The sequence below is a fragment of the Grammomys surdaster genome, unplaced genomic scaffold (genome assembly GCF_004785775.1).
Source record: "Grammomys surdaster isolate TR1022 unplaced genomic scaffold, NIH_TR_1.0 209, whole genome shotgun sequence".
In the NCBI taxonomy this organism is placed as follows: domain Eukaryota; kingdom Metazoa; phylum Chordata; class Mammalia; order Rodentia; family Muridae; genus Grammomys; species Grammomys surdaster.
The window spans coordinates 1,524,573-1,542,005 of NW_021604654.1; the positions used below are offsets into that span (position 1 = coordinate 1,524,573).

Below are 17,433 nucleotides of genomic sequence, written 5' to 3' on the forward strand. Positions count from 1 at the left end.
ACTGCATGGGGAACAAGGCAATGCAGACATCTCCCTAGATATCAGTGATAGAAAGCCACACTTCAGCACTATCCCTTGGAGAGAGTACAGTCTGGTGACATTGAGAACCGAGACATCCCAACCCTGTTCCAAGCCTCAGACTCACTGACCCTCAGATGAAGTTGGTCGAGGTGACCCAGCTGTCACCAGAAGAATGCCAGGACCCCTCAGGGACGCAATGCTCCCCTCCCCTAGACAGCAGCTGGTGACTCATGGCCCCCTCTGCAGCTTGCTCTCTGCCGCAGCCCTCCTATCCCCGTCAGAGCAGCCTGCCGCGTCAGCAGCTCACGCAAGGAGGTTATTATACAGAGCGGAGAGACCAAGATGCCTTCCCTCCCTCTATGTGCGCAATCCAGGAGGGGAGGGGATTATACCTTTCAGGGACCGCTGGATCACAAGCCAGCAGAGCCAGAAGCAACAGTCCTACTATATGCCCATTGAAGGAGAAGTTGGATCCCTGTAATCCCAGTTCCCAGGATCATACTGGGCCGCTAGCGTGGCTCACATTCTGGCCCTTTCCAGTTCCTGGTTTTGGGAATTGCCGTACTCGGTTTTTGATTCATTCATTCATTCATTCATTCATTCAACCAGCACCCACTTACTAAGCTTACTACCAACCAGCACTTGAGCCTGGCTCCACCATTACTCATAGCCATTTTCCAGTCCCCAGAAAAGCATGAAACTGTGTGACCCGCGGATACCGCTTCAGTTTGCATCTCTTGCGCCTTTGGTTTCCTTGTGTCTAAAGTGGGTTCCCGTGTACTTACCTGTGACCACGTGGACAGGTGGCTCAGCGTGCCACCATGGTCCTTTGTTTCTGTTGGTGGGATTTAAAAGGGGCTGAAATCCTCTCTCACACACACCCCATCTCCACCAACGCTGTGAATCCCTGAACCACGGGCGAATCAAAATAGTGCTCCTTGCCCGATAACGACAGGAGAGGGCGCTACAGCCTCAGCAGGAGTGTTCAGGACTCATGTCTCGCCTCTTTCCAGGCGGCTGCCAGCTGCTTGGCCAGGCTATGGCCACTAGACGTCGCCATCGTGGACAGTTACCAGAACTGCCAGTGTCAGTGCTTGGTTTAGCTTCTCCGTGCTCAGTTCGCTGGTGGCTGGGCTGCACGCTCGAGGTTTGCTCCTGCGCGTCTGGGCAGAGCACTTGGCCCAGCGTCGCCCATCCGGACACTACTATCTGCGCCCAGTAGGGGCTGTCTTGGATCCCAAGTGTCTTTTATAAATCCAGGGGTGGGTGGTAGGATGTCAGCTGCACCACTAGAAGGCAAGCTCAGTCAATCCTGATCTCGGGCTTGTCTTGAACCCCACTCCGCTGCTGGGCGTCGCTATAGAGACGATGAGGGGCACCACCTCCACCTCCCACCCCCGGTTCCCCGTCCGCCCGCCGGGTCCTCCGGACCCAGGCTAATGACCGGGCGGGAGACGGTAATAAGCGTCTGGGTTGGGGACGGGCGTGGCCCGGGATGAAAGGCGCGTGTGTGGGGGGCACCCCGGGGCCGGGTAATTACCGCCCCCTTCTCGGCCGGGCGGTGCCAGGGACACTGCACCTGGCCTCTGCCTGGCGGGAGCGCACAAGTGGGACCGTGATGGCAAAGCCTGGAACACGCCCAGTTGTCCCCGGATCCTCTGGGACCAGTGCCAGGGTGGAAGGAAGGTGCAGCCTATGCATCTGTTGCCAGGTGTGGCGCACATGTGTCCACGTGGGCAGGAGACCTGTAGGGGCATAGATGGAAAGGTCAGGATTTGGAGAAAACATGTGGATCCCGTGGACAGAGGAAATGAGTTTGTCAAATATGTGTGAGGAAGACAGTCATCTTTGCATGACTGGCCTGTGTTCCTTAAGGACAGGATGGGTGGGCAGGGTGCTGTGACGCCAACATACATGAGCACGACCTGGATGCAGATGGGCAGGGCAGGGCTAGGTGTGCGTGACTGGGTGGGCCAGCACCCACGGAGGTAATGTAGCCATCTATGCCTGGTGGCATGACTCATGTTCTCTGGTGGGCCCAAGAGAGAGCTGTGTCAGAGGCGCTTGGGCTCTCCCTATTAGTGAGCCCAGAGTCAGCTGTAAGGGTTAAGCTTGCCTTTTCAGGAGTAGGCTCTGATTTCTTAGGAGGCTCCAGGTGTCTGAGGTCTGGCCCTGCCACTCAGAGAGACTGCATTCTGTTTCTGGAAGGGGTCTGCGGCCAGGGCAGGCTAGGCTCAAGTTCCCGTGACTCATCCCTCCCGCAGCCCTGAGTCACACCCCAGGAATGGAAATAGGAGAGCTTGGGAGGCCTGGCCCTTCAGGCTCTTGCCCAGACCTGGGCCTTGAGCAGCATAGGGACGCCTCAGACAGCACACACATCCTATGACGCGCCACACCGTACACGTGTGCACCCACACCTTGTACAGCAGACTTGTCAGGCTCACAGTCACAAACTCCACATGCCTTTAGTCTCTGGTAGGTCGCATGCATCCTGGAGGGTCCTCATGGGTTTCTCATACTCGCTTGCCTGCCTTTAATAAGCAGCTGGAACTGGAAAGCAGCACCATTGCACTGAAGCCAGGGCAGGGCTGTATGGAGCAGAGACACTCTTTTCTTTTCTTTTCTTTTTTTTTTTTTGAGACAGGGTTTCTCTGTGTAGCCCTGGGTGTCCTGGAACTCACTCTGTAGACCAGGCTGGCCACAAACTCAGAAATCCACCTGCCTCTGCCTCCCAAGTGCTGGGATTAAAGGCGTGCGCCACCACCGCCCGGCGAGACACTCTTTCATTCACAAGGTCTGTATCACATCTCCAAACCCAGCAGCCACCCTATAGTGAAGCATAGCAAATCCTGGAAGCTAGGCGGTCCATCCTCCTGGGAACTGACCTATTTGGATTCCTAAAACTAGTGGATGGAACGGTTGGAAGGCATCTACCCCTAGGGGTCCTCAAATGCTGTTGAGCAAGGGCCTCCTCCATGCCATCATCCCTGGGGCAGGAGAAGCCACCCCGTCCACTCACAGTATGCCCACCCAAACACATATCTAACAGCTGTGTGGCTTCCCATGCAGGGCTAACACACTAACAGGCTCCCTGGAAACAGAGGTAAGTAAAGAAGTTTCTGCCTGGGGCTGGTGGACTGCAGTACTTCCTCTGCACTTAGCTGCATAGAGACAGTCACGTGTGCTCAAATCCCCAGGTCACCAAGCATCTGCCCACCTCAGGGTGCCTGGAGGGTCCCCATGCAAGCAGACACCCTGGAACACCTGTCCACCCAGCTACAGAGGGTCAGCTGCAGAGCACAGGCCCAGCTGTCTGGGTAGGCAGCACCCAGGCACCTCCCTGGTCACATTGCTTCACCTGAGAAGTGAGTGGGGAGCCTCCGGGTCCGATGGGGACTAGGTCAAGGGCAGAGCCTGGGCTGCCTCCTCCTCTGCAGTGTCTTCTCTGGCTGTCAACTCTGGAACTGCCTCCTAACTGCCCCAGTTTGTGTGTGATTTCCAAGATTCTGCAAAATTCTTCCGTTTTGTCCTTGTGAGACAGGGTCTCTCGGGAAGCCTAGGCTGTTCCTCGAGTCGATGTGTAGTGGACAATGACCTAGAACTCTGACCCTCCTGTCTCTCCCTCTCCTGTGCTGGGATGACAGGCCAACACAAGAGCCACTTTCTTAGGGCACATTTGACTCCAGCAAACACACCTATTTCCCACCAGTCGGCCCAGAGGCAATGCGGGGAGCCCCCTGCTTCTCCTTGGCTGGCCCGTGGTTGTGTTTGAGGGAGGAGGCTGCTTTTAGTCCTGGGTGTCTTGAGTATTTGCTAGGCAAATATCCCAACTCTTGGGGCAGGAGAGAGATTCCAGCAGTCAAGAGCACTGGCTGCTCTTCAGTGGGCCCGGGTGGGCTCCCAACACTCATAGCAAGTACAGTCATGTGTAACTGCAGTCCCATGGGGATTCATCAGAAGTCCTCTTGTGGCTTTCGGGCATGGGGCATGGGGAGCATGATCGTGGTACACACACACACACACACACACACACGACACTCATACATATGGAAGTCAATTTAAAACAATAAAAATAAACAAACACCAACTCTTCTTCCTTGTCTGTGGGGAACACAGAACTTCAGCCATGCTAGGTCAGCACTTACCACAGGTTTGTGTGTAGGGAGGGGTAGCTTACTAAATTGCCCAGGCTGGCCTTCATCTAGCAATCTCCGACTTCATCCTAACCCAGGAACACTCACTAGGACATGTACGTCCCTGGATGCTGCAGAATCCAGAAGTGTAGGGTCAGGAGGAGGTACTCGGGGTGCTGTGCAATAGGAGCCTGGCCCACAGTTCTCAGTAAATGCTCTTGGCTGGTGCAGCTGCGCGAGTGTCTGGAGGCCTCTTGGTTAGTGATGCTCTGCTTAAGTATTGTGGGCCATGACAGCTGTCTGCAGCTGCCTGCTGGGGTGAGGGGTGAGCTCCTTCTTCCATAAGGCCCTGTCCTCCCCACATTCCAGAAGGGTAGGGGCACCATCTCCTGCTCCCTAGCCTGTTCTGAGAAAGGACCTCTGACCCAGGGCAGAACCCACCTCCCTATCCGTCCCCTGAACACCCGAAGCAGCAGCTGGCCCCACGACTGTGGGCGGGGGCGGAGGTTGGAATGTGAGGGGGAAGGGCGAATAAGGGGCAGAAGTGGGGGAGGGGAGGGGTGGGACAGCCAGTGAAAAGACGAAAATAGAGGGGCCTGGTTGGAGACAGAAATAGAGAAAACCTTGAAGGGATGAGCCAAGGAACGAGCCAGCCTTGCACTGGAGAAGCAGGAGTCTTCCAGGTGACAGCCTTCCTCCCCCACCTGGCAGGCTGAGCGGCTCACCTGCCCCGCGTGACACCGGGAAGGACTAGGTGGCCCTGGGTGGGGCTGGAATCAGACTGCAGGGAAAATCTCCACGCCCAGCCGTCGCCAGCATAGCCTCCTTCCCAAGGCTGGGCAGGAGGGTGGAGCAGTTTGGGGCCCCACGGGGGCGGCGTGCCCTGGGGGTACCATCTCTGGCCTCCTCCACGGGTTCTGTTCCTCCTAGCTGCCCACGCAGAGCCACCTCCAGACCTCTGACATCTCAGAGTTTACTTCCAGGTCCCTAGGTACCGACTGGAAAGTGGCCGCCCCTCCCTCCAGGGGACTCCAGACTCTGGCAGGAAGCCACGACCCGTAGTGACCTCTTTCTGCCCGCCCCCGGCTGCCTGGTCACAGAGATCGGCCCATCTGCAAGGTTACCCTCTTGGGGCTTTGGCAAACGCCACCACCATTCCTTGTCGCCAGCCCCTACCGTCGTCATCTCAGCCTAGGCCAGCCTAGGCATAAGCACCGACTGGCTTTGACCTTGCAGTCATCCTTCTACCTCAGCCTCTTGAGTGTTGAGATGACACTTGTACGCCACCCACCTCTCCGTTACTTCTTTAAGGAGACCACAGGCAAGGACAGCTGATGAGGACCTGGAGCTCCTGACTCTGCTCATCCAAAATGCGAGCGTGCTTTTAAAATCTTTGCCCTCCCCATCCTCCATCTCTGCCATCAGCCCTCGCATCTTCTTCCGGATGATTGGAATTTCGTGCAGTGCAAACCTGTTCTACTGTTTCTGCCTCCACCTTCCAAAGGGTGATTGTAACCAGGGTCATGGCCAGGCGCCCCGCCCCCATCTACTCAAGTCTAGACTTAGGGGAATCTCCTTCAATGCCCTTCCCAGCTTTTCTTTTTCCTATCTCGCCCACCTCTTCACAACTTGACCTAACTGCAGCCGCAACACAACTATTTCTCTTCCAACAACAAATGGCAAACTCCTATTCGTCCCGCAAAGTCCCCTCCTACAGGTCTCCTTGCATCTTCAAGACCTCCCAAGAGGCGAGGAACTGTAGGAAAACCGGGTGAAGGCCAGTCAACTAGAAGCTGATACGGCAAGAAATGCCAGTGTGCAAAGCGGGGTGCTCGTGGCGGGCCTGTGCTGGGGGGGTCCACGTGCGACGCCCCCAGGAACGCCCCCTCTTCCGTCCAGGCCCAGCAGCAGCCGTCAAGCTTGCGTTGCGAATCCCGCCCCCAAGTTTGCATACACGCAGGCAGCGGGGCGGGGCCGCTGTGCCTCCGCGCTCGCACACACGTCTTCGCCAGGGTAAAGTCCCGCCTCCAGAAGGTACCCTCGAGCTATTGGTACTTCAGGAAGACGGAAAGGAGGTTCCACCAATGAGACCTTTCCATGGGGGCGGAGTCTGGGCCGAAGCTCAGGCGGGGGCGGACAGGCGCCCTTCCCGCGATGACGTCGGGAGCCTCTCCCGGTGTGTTGCCCTGACAACCGCGTTTCCATCTCATCGGGTTTCCGGGGGACGGCCCCCCTCCCATTCAGCCTTTTCCTCAATGGGGTGTTGTAGGGGGAGCGGAAGGAAGCGAAGGGCCGACCCCGCCCCGCTGTGATTTGGGCAACCATTGCTGTGTGAGCCTCAGTTTACCTCTCCTTACTGCCATTTGCACTGGGCCTCTACCTTGGGGCTAGGGTGATTGACCCCTGGGGTTATTCCAATACGCGCTGAGCACGAGCTGAGTGGAGAAAGCACTGTGATGCGATGATCTGGGGGTGTCATAGCCTCACAAGGTCATGACATCAGACTCCCCAACACACATGCACCTTTAGGACAGCCATCTCAAGGATCAGACCTTGAGGTCCCCTGGACATCTCTCGCCCTGTTGGTGGACTTGGTTGGCGGATTCCTGCCTGGTTGTGACGCAGGCGCCTCCCTTCCTGGTCCCTCAAGTAGATCTGAGCTACAAGGGGCAGCTGCCCCTCCCCCAAGCCTGACACATGGGTTCTTCCCATCCTCACCTAAGTCCCGTGCCCTCAGATGTCCCCAAACATCTGAGCCCAGTGACCATGAACTCTCCAGGGATCAGGCTTGACGGGACATCCGCCTTCCTGGCGTGGGCGCGGGACGATTTGGGGTGACTGGGCAGAGGGAGGGGCAGAAAACTCTTAAGGAGTTGTTCCAGGCCACCTTTGTGGAAGGCAGCTTTTCTCACTCAGTGAGGCTTTCAGGGCGAGGACTAGCTTCCAACTACAGGCCTAGACCTTCAGGCCCAGTGCTGTGTTGGGGGGAGGGTCAGTTTTCTGGGCTGGAAAATGGGAGTGTGACTGTAGGTCTGGAGAGCACTGAAAAATAAAGAGAATTAACAGTCTGAGCGATAGCTGTCTCAGCCCAGCCACGGAAGCATGGAGGTGAGACACCGGAGAAGCACCTTATGGAGGACGTGGGGAAGAACCAGGTTGACTTGTGGATGGGGGCGGGAAAAGGTGGGCGTCCACCTTGGCAAGTTCCCAGGCGTAACCAGAGACTGTCGTGCCCTGATGGGGCACGGCTGGAGCAAAGGCCTGGAGGTGCATGATCCTCAGGGTGGAATGCGCAGGTGTGGCCGAGAGGCAGGTCCTAAGAGCCTGGCGAGGAACTCCCTGAGAACCTCAGCCCCCCGACTCCCTCTGGCTGGCGCAACTCCGGCTGTAGCCACTCCGGCTGTAGCCAGAAGCAGAGCACGCGATGCTCACAGCATTTCCCAGTCTCTGGGCTGGGAACGCCTCCCACTCCGGGGAGCTGGGAAGCTGCCCCAGTACTGACTCCCAAGTTCCCGTCTTCAGCCCACTTCAGAGCCAGGAACTGAGAGTGAAAGCGTCGCCCAGGGCAAGCCCCAGCCCCACGCCCAAAGGGACTTCCGGCCTTGGGTAGCAGGAAGTGGCCAGGCCCTCCCTCCGCCCTAAGCAGCTTCCTGCTGGTCCCAAGCTGGGGACTCTGCATGGGAAACCATTTTCGGGAACCAGGGCATCCCACTCACTGGACAAAGCGCCTGGAGACTCCTAAAGGAGCAAGCAGGGGCTAAAGTCTGTCTCATTTTCGTTTGTTTGAAATTCAGTGCTCGAGCCGGGCGGTGGTGGCACACGCCTCTAATCCCAGCACTTGGGAGGCAGAGACAGGTGGATTTCTGAGTTCGAGGCCAGCCTGGTCTACAGAGTGAGTTCCAGGACAGCCAGGGCTACACAGAGAAACCCTGTCTCAACCCCCCCCCCCCAAAAAAAAAGGAAATTCGGTGCTTGTGTAAGGTTTTTCTTTTCCCCTCAAATTTTATTTCAATAAAAGGAGACTTAGGCGAGGTGGATCCCCACAGCCGGATTCTTCGCCCTGAGGGTGGCTAATGCTATCCGGGAAAGTCGTCCTAGGGAGAGAACTAAGTGTGGCCTGAGGCCTCCACCCTCAGCCCAGCGAACAAAAAAGGCAGCTTAAAAAACAAAACCCCCCAAAACACACATTTAAATAGGTATTCAAGACAGCTTAAAAAATGCACCCACTTACCCCCCACCCCTTTTCTTTTTGGGGGAAAAAAAATAGAAAAAAACCAAACCGAATTCTCGCTTGGCCTCTACCATTCAGGACCCTCTTCCCACCCACCCACCCCCAAAACCCTTTACAGCTAGTCAACACATGTTCACATCCCAAACCATTAAGGTTTAAACACACAGTGGGGGAGAGACAAGGACAGGTTCACAGCCTAGAACAAAGGGACCGTGGACAGGTGGAGTCTAGACGTGGACAGGTGTCAGGGGTGGGCACACATCCCCTTTATCACAAAATCTCAAAATGTGGAGGATAAAAAAAACCCCAAGATCACCCCTGCTATGTGGGCCCCAACTCAAGGGGAGGGCTCTCACTCATGGAGCCAATGTGGACCAGCAGTGCACCCTCCCCAGGGCGGGGTTAATGCAGTCACAGCTCAGCACCCCCTTCCCATCCCCAGCTAGGCTGGGCCTGGAGAAGAGGTACAGGGGTGTCTCTCTGGGCCGCCCTCCTACAACCTACCCCAGTTTTTCTTTTCCTAGAGGATAGCAACCATTACTGGCTCAGTCAGAAAAACGAAATCTATAAATAGTCCCCAAGCTCCATTGGGAAGGAAGTGGGTGTGTGGAGGGAGGGAGGGCGGGAGGAGACAGCAAGGCCAGTGTCCAGAAAGGGTGGCCGAGGCTGGTCCATTCTTGTGAGGAAAAGGAGCATCCCCCACCTGACCAAAGAGCAGCCACCTGCTTCAGCTTTCTCCATTGAGAGCCAGGCCAGCCAGGCACAGTGGCAAAGGCCTGCCATTGTGGCACTTGGGAGACTGAGGCAGGAGGAAGGCTATGTTAAGTGGGCTTCGTGGACAAAGGTACCCTCTGTGAGTCTATTAGCTTTCCGGGGGTGGGAGGGGCGGGGGAATCCAGCTGGCCTGGAATGGTGGCCAAGTCTGCAGACGGGTGGGGGTGGGTACTCATCCTGGGGTCCCCAACCCTCATCTGTAAAGTGCTTGGAGAATCTACATTGACTTAAAAACCTGAATTGGGTTATGGAAGGGGGTGGGGAGAGCTAGGCAGAGCGGAAGGGCTGGGGTGGGTGGCTTCCTCCGTCTGGGCCATCTGGGAACAGACTGCTACATATTTGGAGCTGGAGAAGGAAGGAGGGGAGGGCCCTGTCGCAGAGGCCGTGACCATGGCAAGGGAAGAGAGAGGAGTGGGCATGTGACCAGGGATGCAGGGTAGACAATTGGGGAGGAGCTAAAAAAGAATCAGAAAGGCTGGTAAGTGGCAACGTAGGTGACCTCGTGCCCCCCAGAGCTGGGCCACTCAGTGTCCAGTCTGTGGTGTCCTCCTGCCCCGTGTGAGGGACAAGGGATGTACAGATCCAAGGGGACTGGATCCTTTAAGCCACCACAAACTCGGACTGGATGTCCGGGTTGACATCAGGCTTCCAAACGGAGTCCTCGAAGTCGAGGCCCAAGCCTGTGGCCTCGCTGGGGCTGCCTCCACCCCCACTGCTGCTGCTGTCGCTACGGCCAGCTTTGCGGCTGGGGGTCCAGTGGTAAGGACCCCGGGCGTCCCGCCGTGCCTTCCTTCGCAGGCGCTTCTGCTGCAGCAGGAGCTGGAGGCGTTCCACTTTGCACCGTGTAGCACGGTTCTCTGTCTGTCGCAGACGGTCTCCTACAAAAGGAGGCAGGCACCTGTTAATTTTGAGCCCCCCATCAACTGTGACAGCCAGGACCTTGCAATGTCCAAGGGCCCAAGGGTGCACAGGGCCCCAGTCTCTCTCCTTCAGTCACTGGAGCATGCTGGGAGAGCAGGCAGGGCTGTGGGCTGAGTGAGTGTTGCTCAGGGTTTAGTCACAGAAGAAATGCGGGAAGTGAGCTGAGCTTGGTGGTGTGTGCCTTTGATCCCAGAACGCAGGGAGGGGAAGCAGAGGCTGGAGGATGGAAGTGAGTTCCAGGACAGCTGGAGATACAGTGAGACCCCCCCTCCCCATCAAAAGAACAAAGGGAGAAAAATGCCAGCAATGGTTGGGTACACCTGTCACCAATTATTTAGAAGGAGAGACGAAAACACTCCAAGTTCAGGAAAACCCCCTGAAAATAACAGGGCTGAAGGCTTGGCTGAGTTCGAGGAGGCCTGTGTACAGAACAAGTGGTACAAGGCTTGTGCCTCAGTTTCCCTCTTGTGAACAGGGCTTGGAGGCAGGTGATCTAGGTAGAGCATGCAGCATCCCACAGCCTGGGTTGGGGTGAGCACGGCTGGTGCAATCTGGGGGGCTAGAACTGAGTCAGCCATTCACAAAAAGTGCCAAAGGCCATCTGGAGATGGGCCTGGAGAGGGGGGAAGGAAGTGTCTGTGTGTGGGGAGCCCTCCAGAGCTCACAAGGAGACACTGTGCACCAACAGTTGCCTCCTTTTCTCCTGGCTAGGGCAGGTCTGGGGGGGAAAAGCAGCTGCCAGCTCCAGGGGGTCCCCAGCACACAGAGGCAGCCTTGAGGCAAGGGAGGCTGGGTGGGGTGGGACTCACCAGGGGGCTTGCACATTCGGATCTGGCTCTGGCCCTGGAGCAGGGACGTGGGGGATGTGGCTGCCGGCTTTTCACAGGAGGTAGTTTTGGGGGTGAGGTCAGGGGCTGGTGAGGCAGGTGAGCACTGCGCGTGGCAGCGGAGCTGGGTCAGTGAGGGTGGCATGCCCTGGTAATGCCTTGTGGCACTTAGGAGGTCATTGAGGATCTGCAGAATGGTGCCGATGTCACGCCGAGGCCGCCCACTACTGTCCTGGCAGTTAGGGTGCAGTGTGCCTGTGAGATGAAAGGGTCATGAGCCCAAGTAATCAAAGTTCTAGAAGCATGTCAGCAAGAGAGGTCAGGCGGATCTGCACACGCTGGCTATGCAGGCGTCCAGGCCTGGGGGCACACACCTGTCAGCCTAGTTACCCAGGAGGCTATACTAAAGTCTCACACTCCAAGCCAGTGCTGGGAAGGGTGGCACACACCTTTAATCCCAGCAGTTGGCTAACAAAGGCAGAGGCAGACAGATCTCTGCAAGTTCAAGGCCAGCCTGGTCTACAGAGTGAGTTCCAGGACAGCTAGGGCCACACAGAGAAACCCTGTCTTGAAAAACAAACAAAAAAATCCAAAAAAAGTCGGCTTGGAGCTTGAGCCAGGGTAGAGCCTCTGTGTGGACGGCCCCACCGAGGAAGGCGCTGAGGCCAGGCACTGCCTCAATGTCCCGGTGAAGCACACTAACTACACTGGCACCAACAGCACGATGTGTGTGTCTAGACCCACACAGGTGCATGCCCCAAATTGCAGGAGAAGCTGTTTAGTGAGCAGAGCCAGCATACTGGATCTCAAGTTTGAGATGCCAACGCCACTCATGTGGTGACACCTACCAGAGAAGGTCCCTGAGAAGACCCCTGGAGCGTGGTTTACAAAGCTCTCAATGACCGCACCAGGTTTTCGGGATCGGGGGCTGGGGCTGCTGCCCGGGGTCGACGTGCTGCTGCTGCTGCTGCTGCTGGCGGGTGGAGAACAGTCCATCTGCTGCTGGGAGATTGACAAATGGGTACTGCTGTGATGGGTCCCTTCCTCGGCTCAGACTTCCCCAGCCTCTAGGGCAGTTGGGGACCGTCCAGGGTTCCAGGTGTGCTGTATCAGCGCAGCAGCGTCTGCTACACGGCTACAGCTAGAGCCCCGTGTGAGTCTCTGCACCCTCACCTCAGGACAGGCTGTGGAGGCTGCATGGGATCTGAAGGAGCCGGCAGTGACAGCTGAGGGGGACACAGGTGAGGAAGGGTTGCTGGATACTGGAGGGACACGGGTGGCACTGGACATCGGCCTACAAGGCGAGGACACTGGGGCAGCTACACTGGAATCTCCCCGGGCGGCAGCGGCTGCTGCGGCAGCGGCAGCGAGCACATGGCGGTGCTGGAGCGGGGCGTGTTGGGCCGCCAGTTGCAATTGTACAAACATCATGTGATCCCCAACACGCAGGGCCAGGGTCAATGGCGAGCGGCCAGACAAAAAGTCACTGACCTGAGGAGAGAAGCGGACACCTCATCAGCCAATGTGGCTCTCGTCCACGATGCCCCCAGCCCAGCCCAGCCCAGCTCTCCCCCGCAGTGTGTGACCTGGGGCCTCTCGCCGCCCCTCTCTGGGCTCTGGGGTCCCTGTCGGTGCCACGGACGCTTAAATAAAATCAATCTGTATTTCCGGAAGCCTCCTCCGGCAGCCCGGCCTGGCCCGGGTGTCGCTGGGGGCTGTGGGGGGGACAGAGGTGGGTCAGATTGGAGTCTCTGGCTCTTCCCAGCCAACTGGGTCCTTTAAAGGGGAAACTGAGACCAGAAGGGGTGGGGCCCAACTGATGGTCACTGCCCTCCCTGAAGTATCACACACCTGTCCCTTTCCCACCTCAGTCCCCAGATCCTGACTGCCTACGAATCTAGCAGGGGAGAATCCTGTCACGCTATCCTTCACAGCTAAGCCACACCAGGGGCCAGCTGAATCCTGAAGGGACCCCTCACTTAACCTCTGCTTTCCCAAGGTAAATATTTATGTGTCCTGGGTCGTGAGAAGACAAGGGGAAGCCTGGAGGACTGTCCCCAAGGGCCTCCACATGCTCTGGTAAGTAGCTCTCTGACCTACCAGCCACTCACTCACACACACCCCCACTCCATAGGGGCTGATCTGTGGGATTACTTGACCCTTACATACACTGGGCACCCTCTCTCCAACCTTTGGGGCCCTGGCCATCAGCCTTGTTCTCCCCAGAGGCCAGGGTGGGGGGCGGAGGCTTCTGAGAAGTGACACAGAGGCTATGAGTCACACCAGACCCGCCTGGCAGAGCTCCCTCCCCTGGCTCTGCTGGCAGGGGGCTGGAGGAACCTTCTCCACTTGGGGCCCGTGGGCAGGGGACAAAGGGCTGAACAGGCAAGAAGGCAGCCGACCCTGAACTCCCCAGTCCCCCACAGATCCTCAATCTTAACCCCTCTACAGGGAAAAGCCTGAAGTAGCTTTCTGAGCACCTGCGGTCACCCCCTTCTACACTGGGAAGGGGAAATGGGAGGCCAGGTGAGAATTTCCTCCGTGGGAATCTCAAGGCCCACCCACCGCCCCCCTCTGACTTCCTCATGTCGGGCACATCCCCCACAGGCCAGCAGGCAAAGCTGCTCGAAGTTGGCCCAGAAAAAAAAAGCCCCTGCGTAGTCTGTTTTCTAGGACCTCCTTGTTCTCCCTGGGTCCCTCCCAGAGAAGCAGAGCCACCCAGCTCTGGAGCGCTTGTGCCCCCTACACTAGGAGGCAGGATAGGACACGTTTCCAACCAATGGAGTGAAGGCCTTAGATGGGCAGGTGTCCTGTATGTAGGCCCAGGCAGGGCCCAGGCAGGGGAGTGCAGGGACCCTGCCCCCCGCCAAACAAGCAGCAGTCTTCACACCATTCCCCAGGGCGCCTGTGTCGCTGTACTGGAAAAGCTAGGGGCTGCTAGTGGAGGGCCCTGTCGTAGCCAAGAATGTGAGGAAGGGAGGAAGGAGGGGAAAGCCTCAACAAAACTGGGAGTAGTCCTCAGAGCCAGGCCCAGCCTCCCTCCTGGCTGCTTACTAAATATTTTCTTAACATCCTGTGGAGGCCTCCCTGGCCCTGGGCTGGGTGCCCCTGCCTGTCCCTCCCCTTGTTGGGGCAGAGAACAAAGACCAGAGGGGGGGGGGGGGAGTCCCCACCCCTTTGCACCACATGGAAGTTTTGTCACCCTGCTTCCTTCCACAGAGGTGCAAACGCACACAACTGAGTTATTTTAAGGGGTGCACACTCCACACTAGGAAAGTTTATAGGGCCAAGAAGGGTCCAACCTCCAGAGAGCATGGGCCAAGGTCACCCACAGTCAGGGCTGGTTCAAAGACTAGCCCTTCCCCCCAACCGTGGCAGCCACCGTGGGAGAGAAAACTTCTCAAGGTCAGGTGGTCAGGTGCTGGGGGAGGCAGGGAGGAAGAGGAAGCGGGGTGACCAGGCCAAGCTGGCACCAAGGCGGGGCCTTCGTCCCCTCCCCCACAGGCCACCAGGGAAGCACAAACAACTGGAGGCTCTCTAAGGGTGTCCTGAGAGTTGCCAGGTCCCTAGGCGTGGCTACTGCCTGTAGTCCCCCCCTCCCCTGCTTAGGGGGAGGGTGGTGGGTCCTTACCTGGGTCTCGGTCAAACTTTCCAGGGCTTGCATAACGGACTGTTCCGGCCTCGAGGCCTGGGACTACAAAGAGAGGGACGGAAGAGTAACCTCAGAGTGGGTTTAGAGCAGTGAGTGGGGAGGGGGCCTTGCCTGTTAGGGGCGGTGGGAGAGCTCTTTGCAAGGGCAAAATGGTGCATTTGTGGAGTGAGGTGGCCAGGGGATTAGAGAAGCCTCCAGGGCACGCGCCCCTCAGTCATTTACCATGAGGCCAGCTTCCACCGTGGGCACGAGCGTCAACTTGCTCCCATCCCCCACGCCGAATTCCTGCAGCTTCCCCGAACTGAGCCGGCTGGGGGTAGGAAGGAAGAGGGTGAGACGGGAGACAACACAGAGACGCGGAAGCGGAGGCCGAGGAGGAGGGCTGTGCCCAAGGAGAGGGGAGGACAGAGGAGCGTTTCCCACCCCACCGCTCTCCAGACCCGAGTGCCTGTGGAGAGGCTGCTGGTTCTGGGAGACCCTAAGCCTTGACACTTAACTCCAGGTGAAAGCACTAACCCCATCTGCAAGGACAGGAGACTCTGCTATCACCTGAGCCCCGTGGGCCCTTTGCCACCCCCCCTCCCCCGCGCCTCTCTCCAGGCCAGCTCCTGCCTACAACTCTCCAATTCTTGCCCAGGCTCGTCTTTGTGGGCGCCGCGGGGCTCCGGCCCTTTTAGAGAGGCCTTCGGGGCTCTGCGGACCAGGCTCCCCCTCCTCCCTCCCCGGCACAGGCCCGCCGCTCAAACAAAGGAGACCCTCCCCCTCTCGCCCCTCCCCCACCAGGGCCCCTCCGCTGGGGATGGACATTGCGTGTCCCCAGAGGCCCGCGAGGGGACGGGGGGGGGGGACTCCCTGGTCTGGAGACGATTTAAATACCAGGTGGGGGGGAGGTGTGGAGAACCGAGAACAAAGGGGGGTAGAGAGACGCAAATGATGGGGGACAGCCAGACGCAGAGGGGGCCGCCAAACAGATGCGGAAGCGGCGAGACCGCCGGCAGAGGGGGTGGCTGTGCACCCCCCCTCCAGGCACGCAGAGAACGGACCCCTCCTCGTGCTATCCCAGGGGCCCACAACTCCCCTGTCACCCGTGTATTTCCCGTGTACCCTGAGGCCCCGAAGGGCGCTCCTGCCTTTGTGCAGACCCCGGCGGGGGAGGGGGCCCAAGCAAGTAAGGCCGAGCAGAGGGCGCCCGAGAGCGCGCCGCGCGCCCCCGCCCCCCCACCCCCGTCTGGGTGCCCCCTGCTTCCCCGCGCGGCGCGCTCTTTGTTCCCGCCCGGGGCCCGGGCCCGAGGGGGCGGCCCGGTGCCAGGGGGCGCGCAGGCGGGGGCGGCGCTCTACCTACGTGTCTTTGTGAAGCAGCGCCAGGCGTTCCTTGGGTACTTTGAGGCGTTGGGACAGCCTTTTGCGCAGCCCTTCCACGGTCTCGTCGTGGGGCACCGACAGGTCGTAGCGGGTCCCCGTGGTGCTGTGGATCGCTAGGCTCATGGGTGCGGCCGACTCCGTGGCCGTGCTCAGCTCGCAGGCGCCTCCCGGAGCCCCGCGCCGGCAGCTCCGGGCGCCGCCGGGCTGCGGCTCCATCCCCGGCGCGCGCAGGAGAACTGGGGGCCTGCGGGTCGCCTCCAATCCTTGTCGGGACTCCCCCGCCGAAACAAGGTCCTCCTCCGCTCCGCGGGCGCCCAGGGACAGGAGCGGTGCGTGCGCCCCTTGGGGAAGGTCCCAACGTTAGCAATTGAGCCGGCAATCAAGAATCCGAGTGGTGCTCCGGGGTCGCGTGGGATCCTTGGGTTGCGCCCCGGGGTGGGGTCTGTGATCAGGTTTCAAGGGCGGATGACAGCGACCTGGGTACGGCACGGGGAGGGTCCTACAGAAACGGGGTGAGCTATCCTGGTTTGCACGGTTGTCTGGATCCCTCTCGGGTCGTGCTACCCCGCGCGTCCCTTCCCTTAGCAACAGTCGCAGCCGTCGCTCGCAAGATCTGGGGGTGAAAGTAGGAAGAAAAAAAAAGTTATCATGTATCAACGTTCCAATGGGCGGGACCACCGCCCCCTCCCATTCACTACTTACTCCGCCGGCCTGGCGGAGGCCAATCAACACACACAGACCGCCCAGTCCGGCTCGCTACCGGGCCAATGAGGATTGCCGCGGAGCTACCCCACGTGGCAGCGAGACCCTCCCCTTTGCTCCGCCCCATCCCTTCAGCGTCCAATGGAGATGCCGAGAGGGTTGGGCTGATGCCGCTCCCGACCAGCCCCGGCGACCCCCGCCAGCGCTCAGAGCCATTCATAAGGCCCAGAGACCTCAACAAAGGGCGGGCGGGCCCTGAGGATAGCGGACCCGCGTTGGAGGACTTAGCACCTTCCCTCCCCGCCCCTCCAGGCGACCATAACCCCTCCCGTCCGCAACGGGAGCGGTCTGGAGAGAAGGCAAGGGGCTGGCCATTGTTCCCGACTAAGGAACAGGAAACCGTGGGGCCTCCCTGCTGGGTCTATCCAGGAAGCAACAGCCTGCGGAAGCTGTCGCTTGAGCCCTGAGCCTCATGGCTAAGGGTCGCGGGTTGGCCTCTCAAGGACAGGACAGTCTTCCGCCCCCGTGGGTGGGTGGATGCAATGATACTGGAGAACCTGGGCGGGACCCACAGCTTGGGCAGGGCCCTGCAGCTCGGTGACGTGGCTTCGATTAGATCCGTCCCTCCCGAACCAGTGTCACTTCGCGTCCCAACCTAACCCACCCTCCTCTTTTTTTTTTTTTTTCTGTCTTCCCTTCCCAATCCCTGGTCGGCCCGTTTCCCGAGGTGCGCCCGCCCAAGCCGTGACGTGATGCGGCGTCCCTGGCTGCGTCCGCGCGCGCCCCGCTCCGGGCAGCGGTGAGTCAGCA

General features: G+C 59.0%; 1 protein-coding gene across 5 annotated transcripts; it reads right to left on the reverse strand.

The window, feature by feature from the left end:
- Window positions 1-8,493: 8,493 nt before the first annotated feature.
- On the reverse strand, window positions 8,494-16,152 carry Midn (midnolin). Of its 5 annotated transcripts, none has more exons than XM_028771581.1 (8): window positions 15,902-16,152; window positions 14,782-14,869; window positions 14,539-14,601; window positions 12,494-12,622; window positions 12,081-12,398; window positions 11,756-11,906; window positions 10,890-11,162; window positions 8,494-10,037 (listed from the first exon to the last, which is right to left on the reverse strand). In XM_028771581.1, the coding sequence occupies exons 1-8, from the start codon at window positions 16,135-16,137 to the stop codon at window positions 9,760-9,762; spliced, it is 1,536 nt and encodes a 511-aa protein (XP_028627414.1). In that variant the 5' UTR covers window positions 16,138-16,152; the 3' UTR covers window positions 8,494-9,759. The 5 variants fall into 5 exon arrangements, with proteins under 5 accessions (XP_028627414.1, XP_028627413.1, XP_028627416.1 ...); XM_028771580.1 differs by having other exon boundaries at window positions 11,756-11,909; XM_028771584.1 differs by lacking the exon at window positions 8,494-10,037 and adding an exon at window positions 10,069-10,499 and having other exon boundaries at window positions 11,756-11,909.
- Between the last annotated feature and the right edge of the window lie 1,281 nt (window positions 16,153-17,433).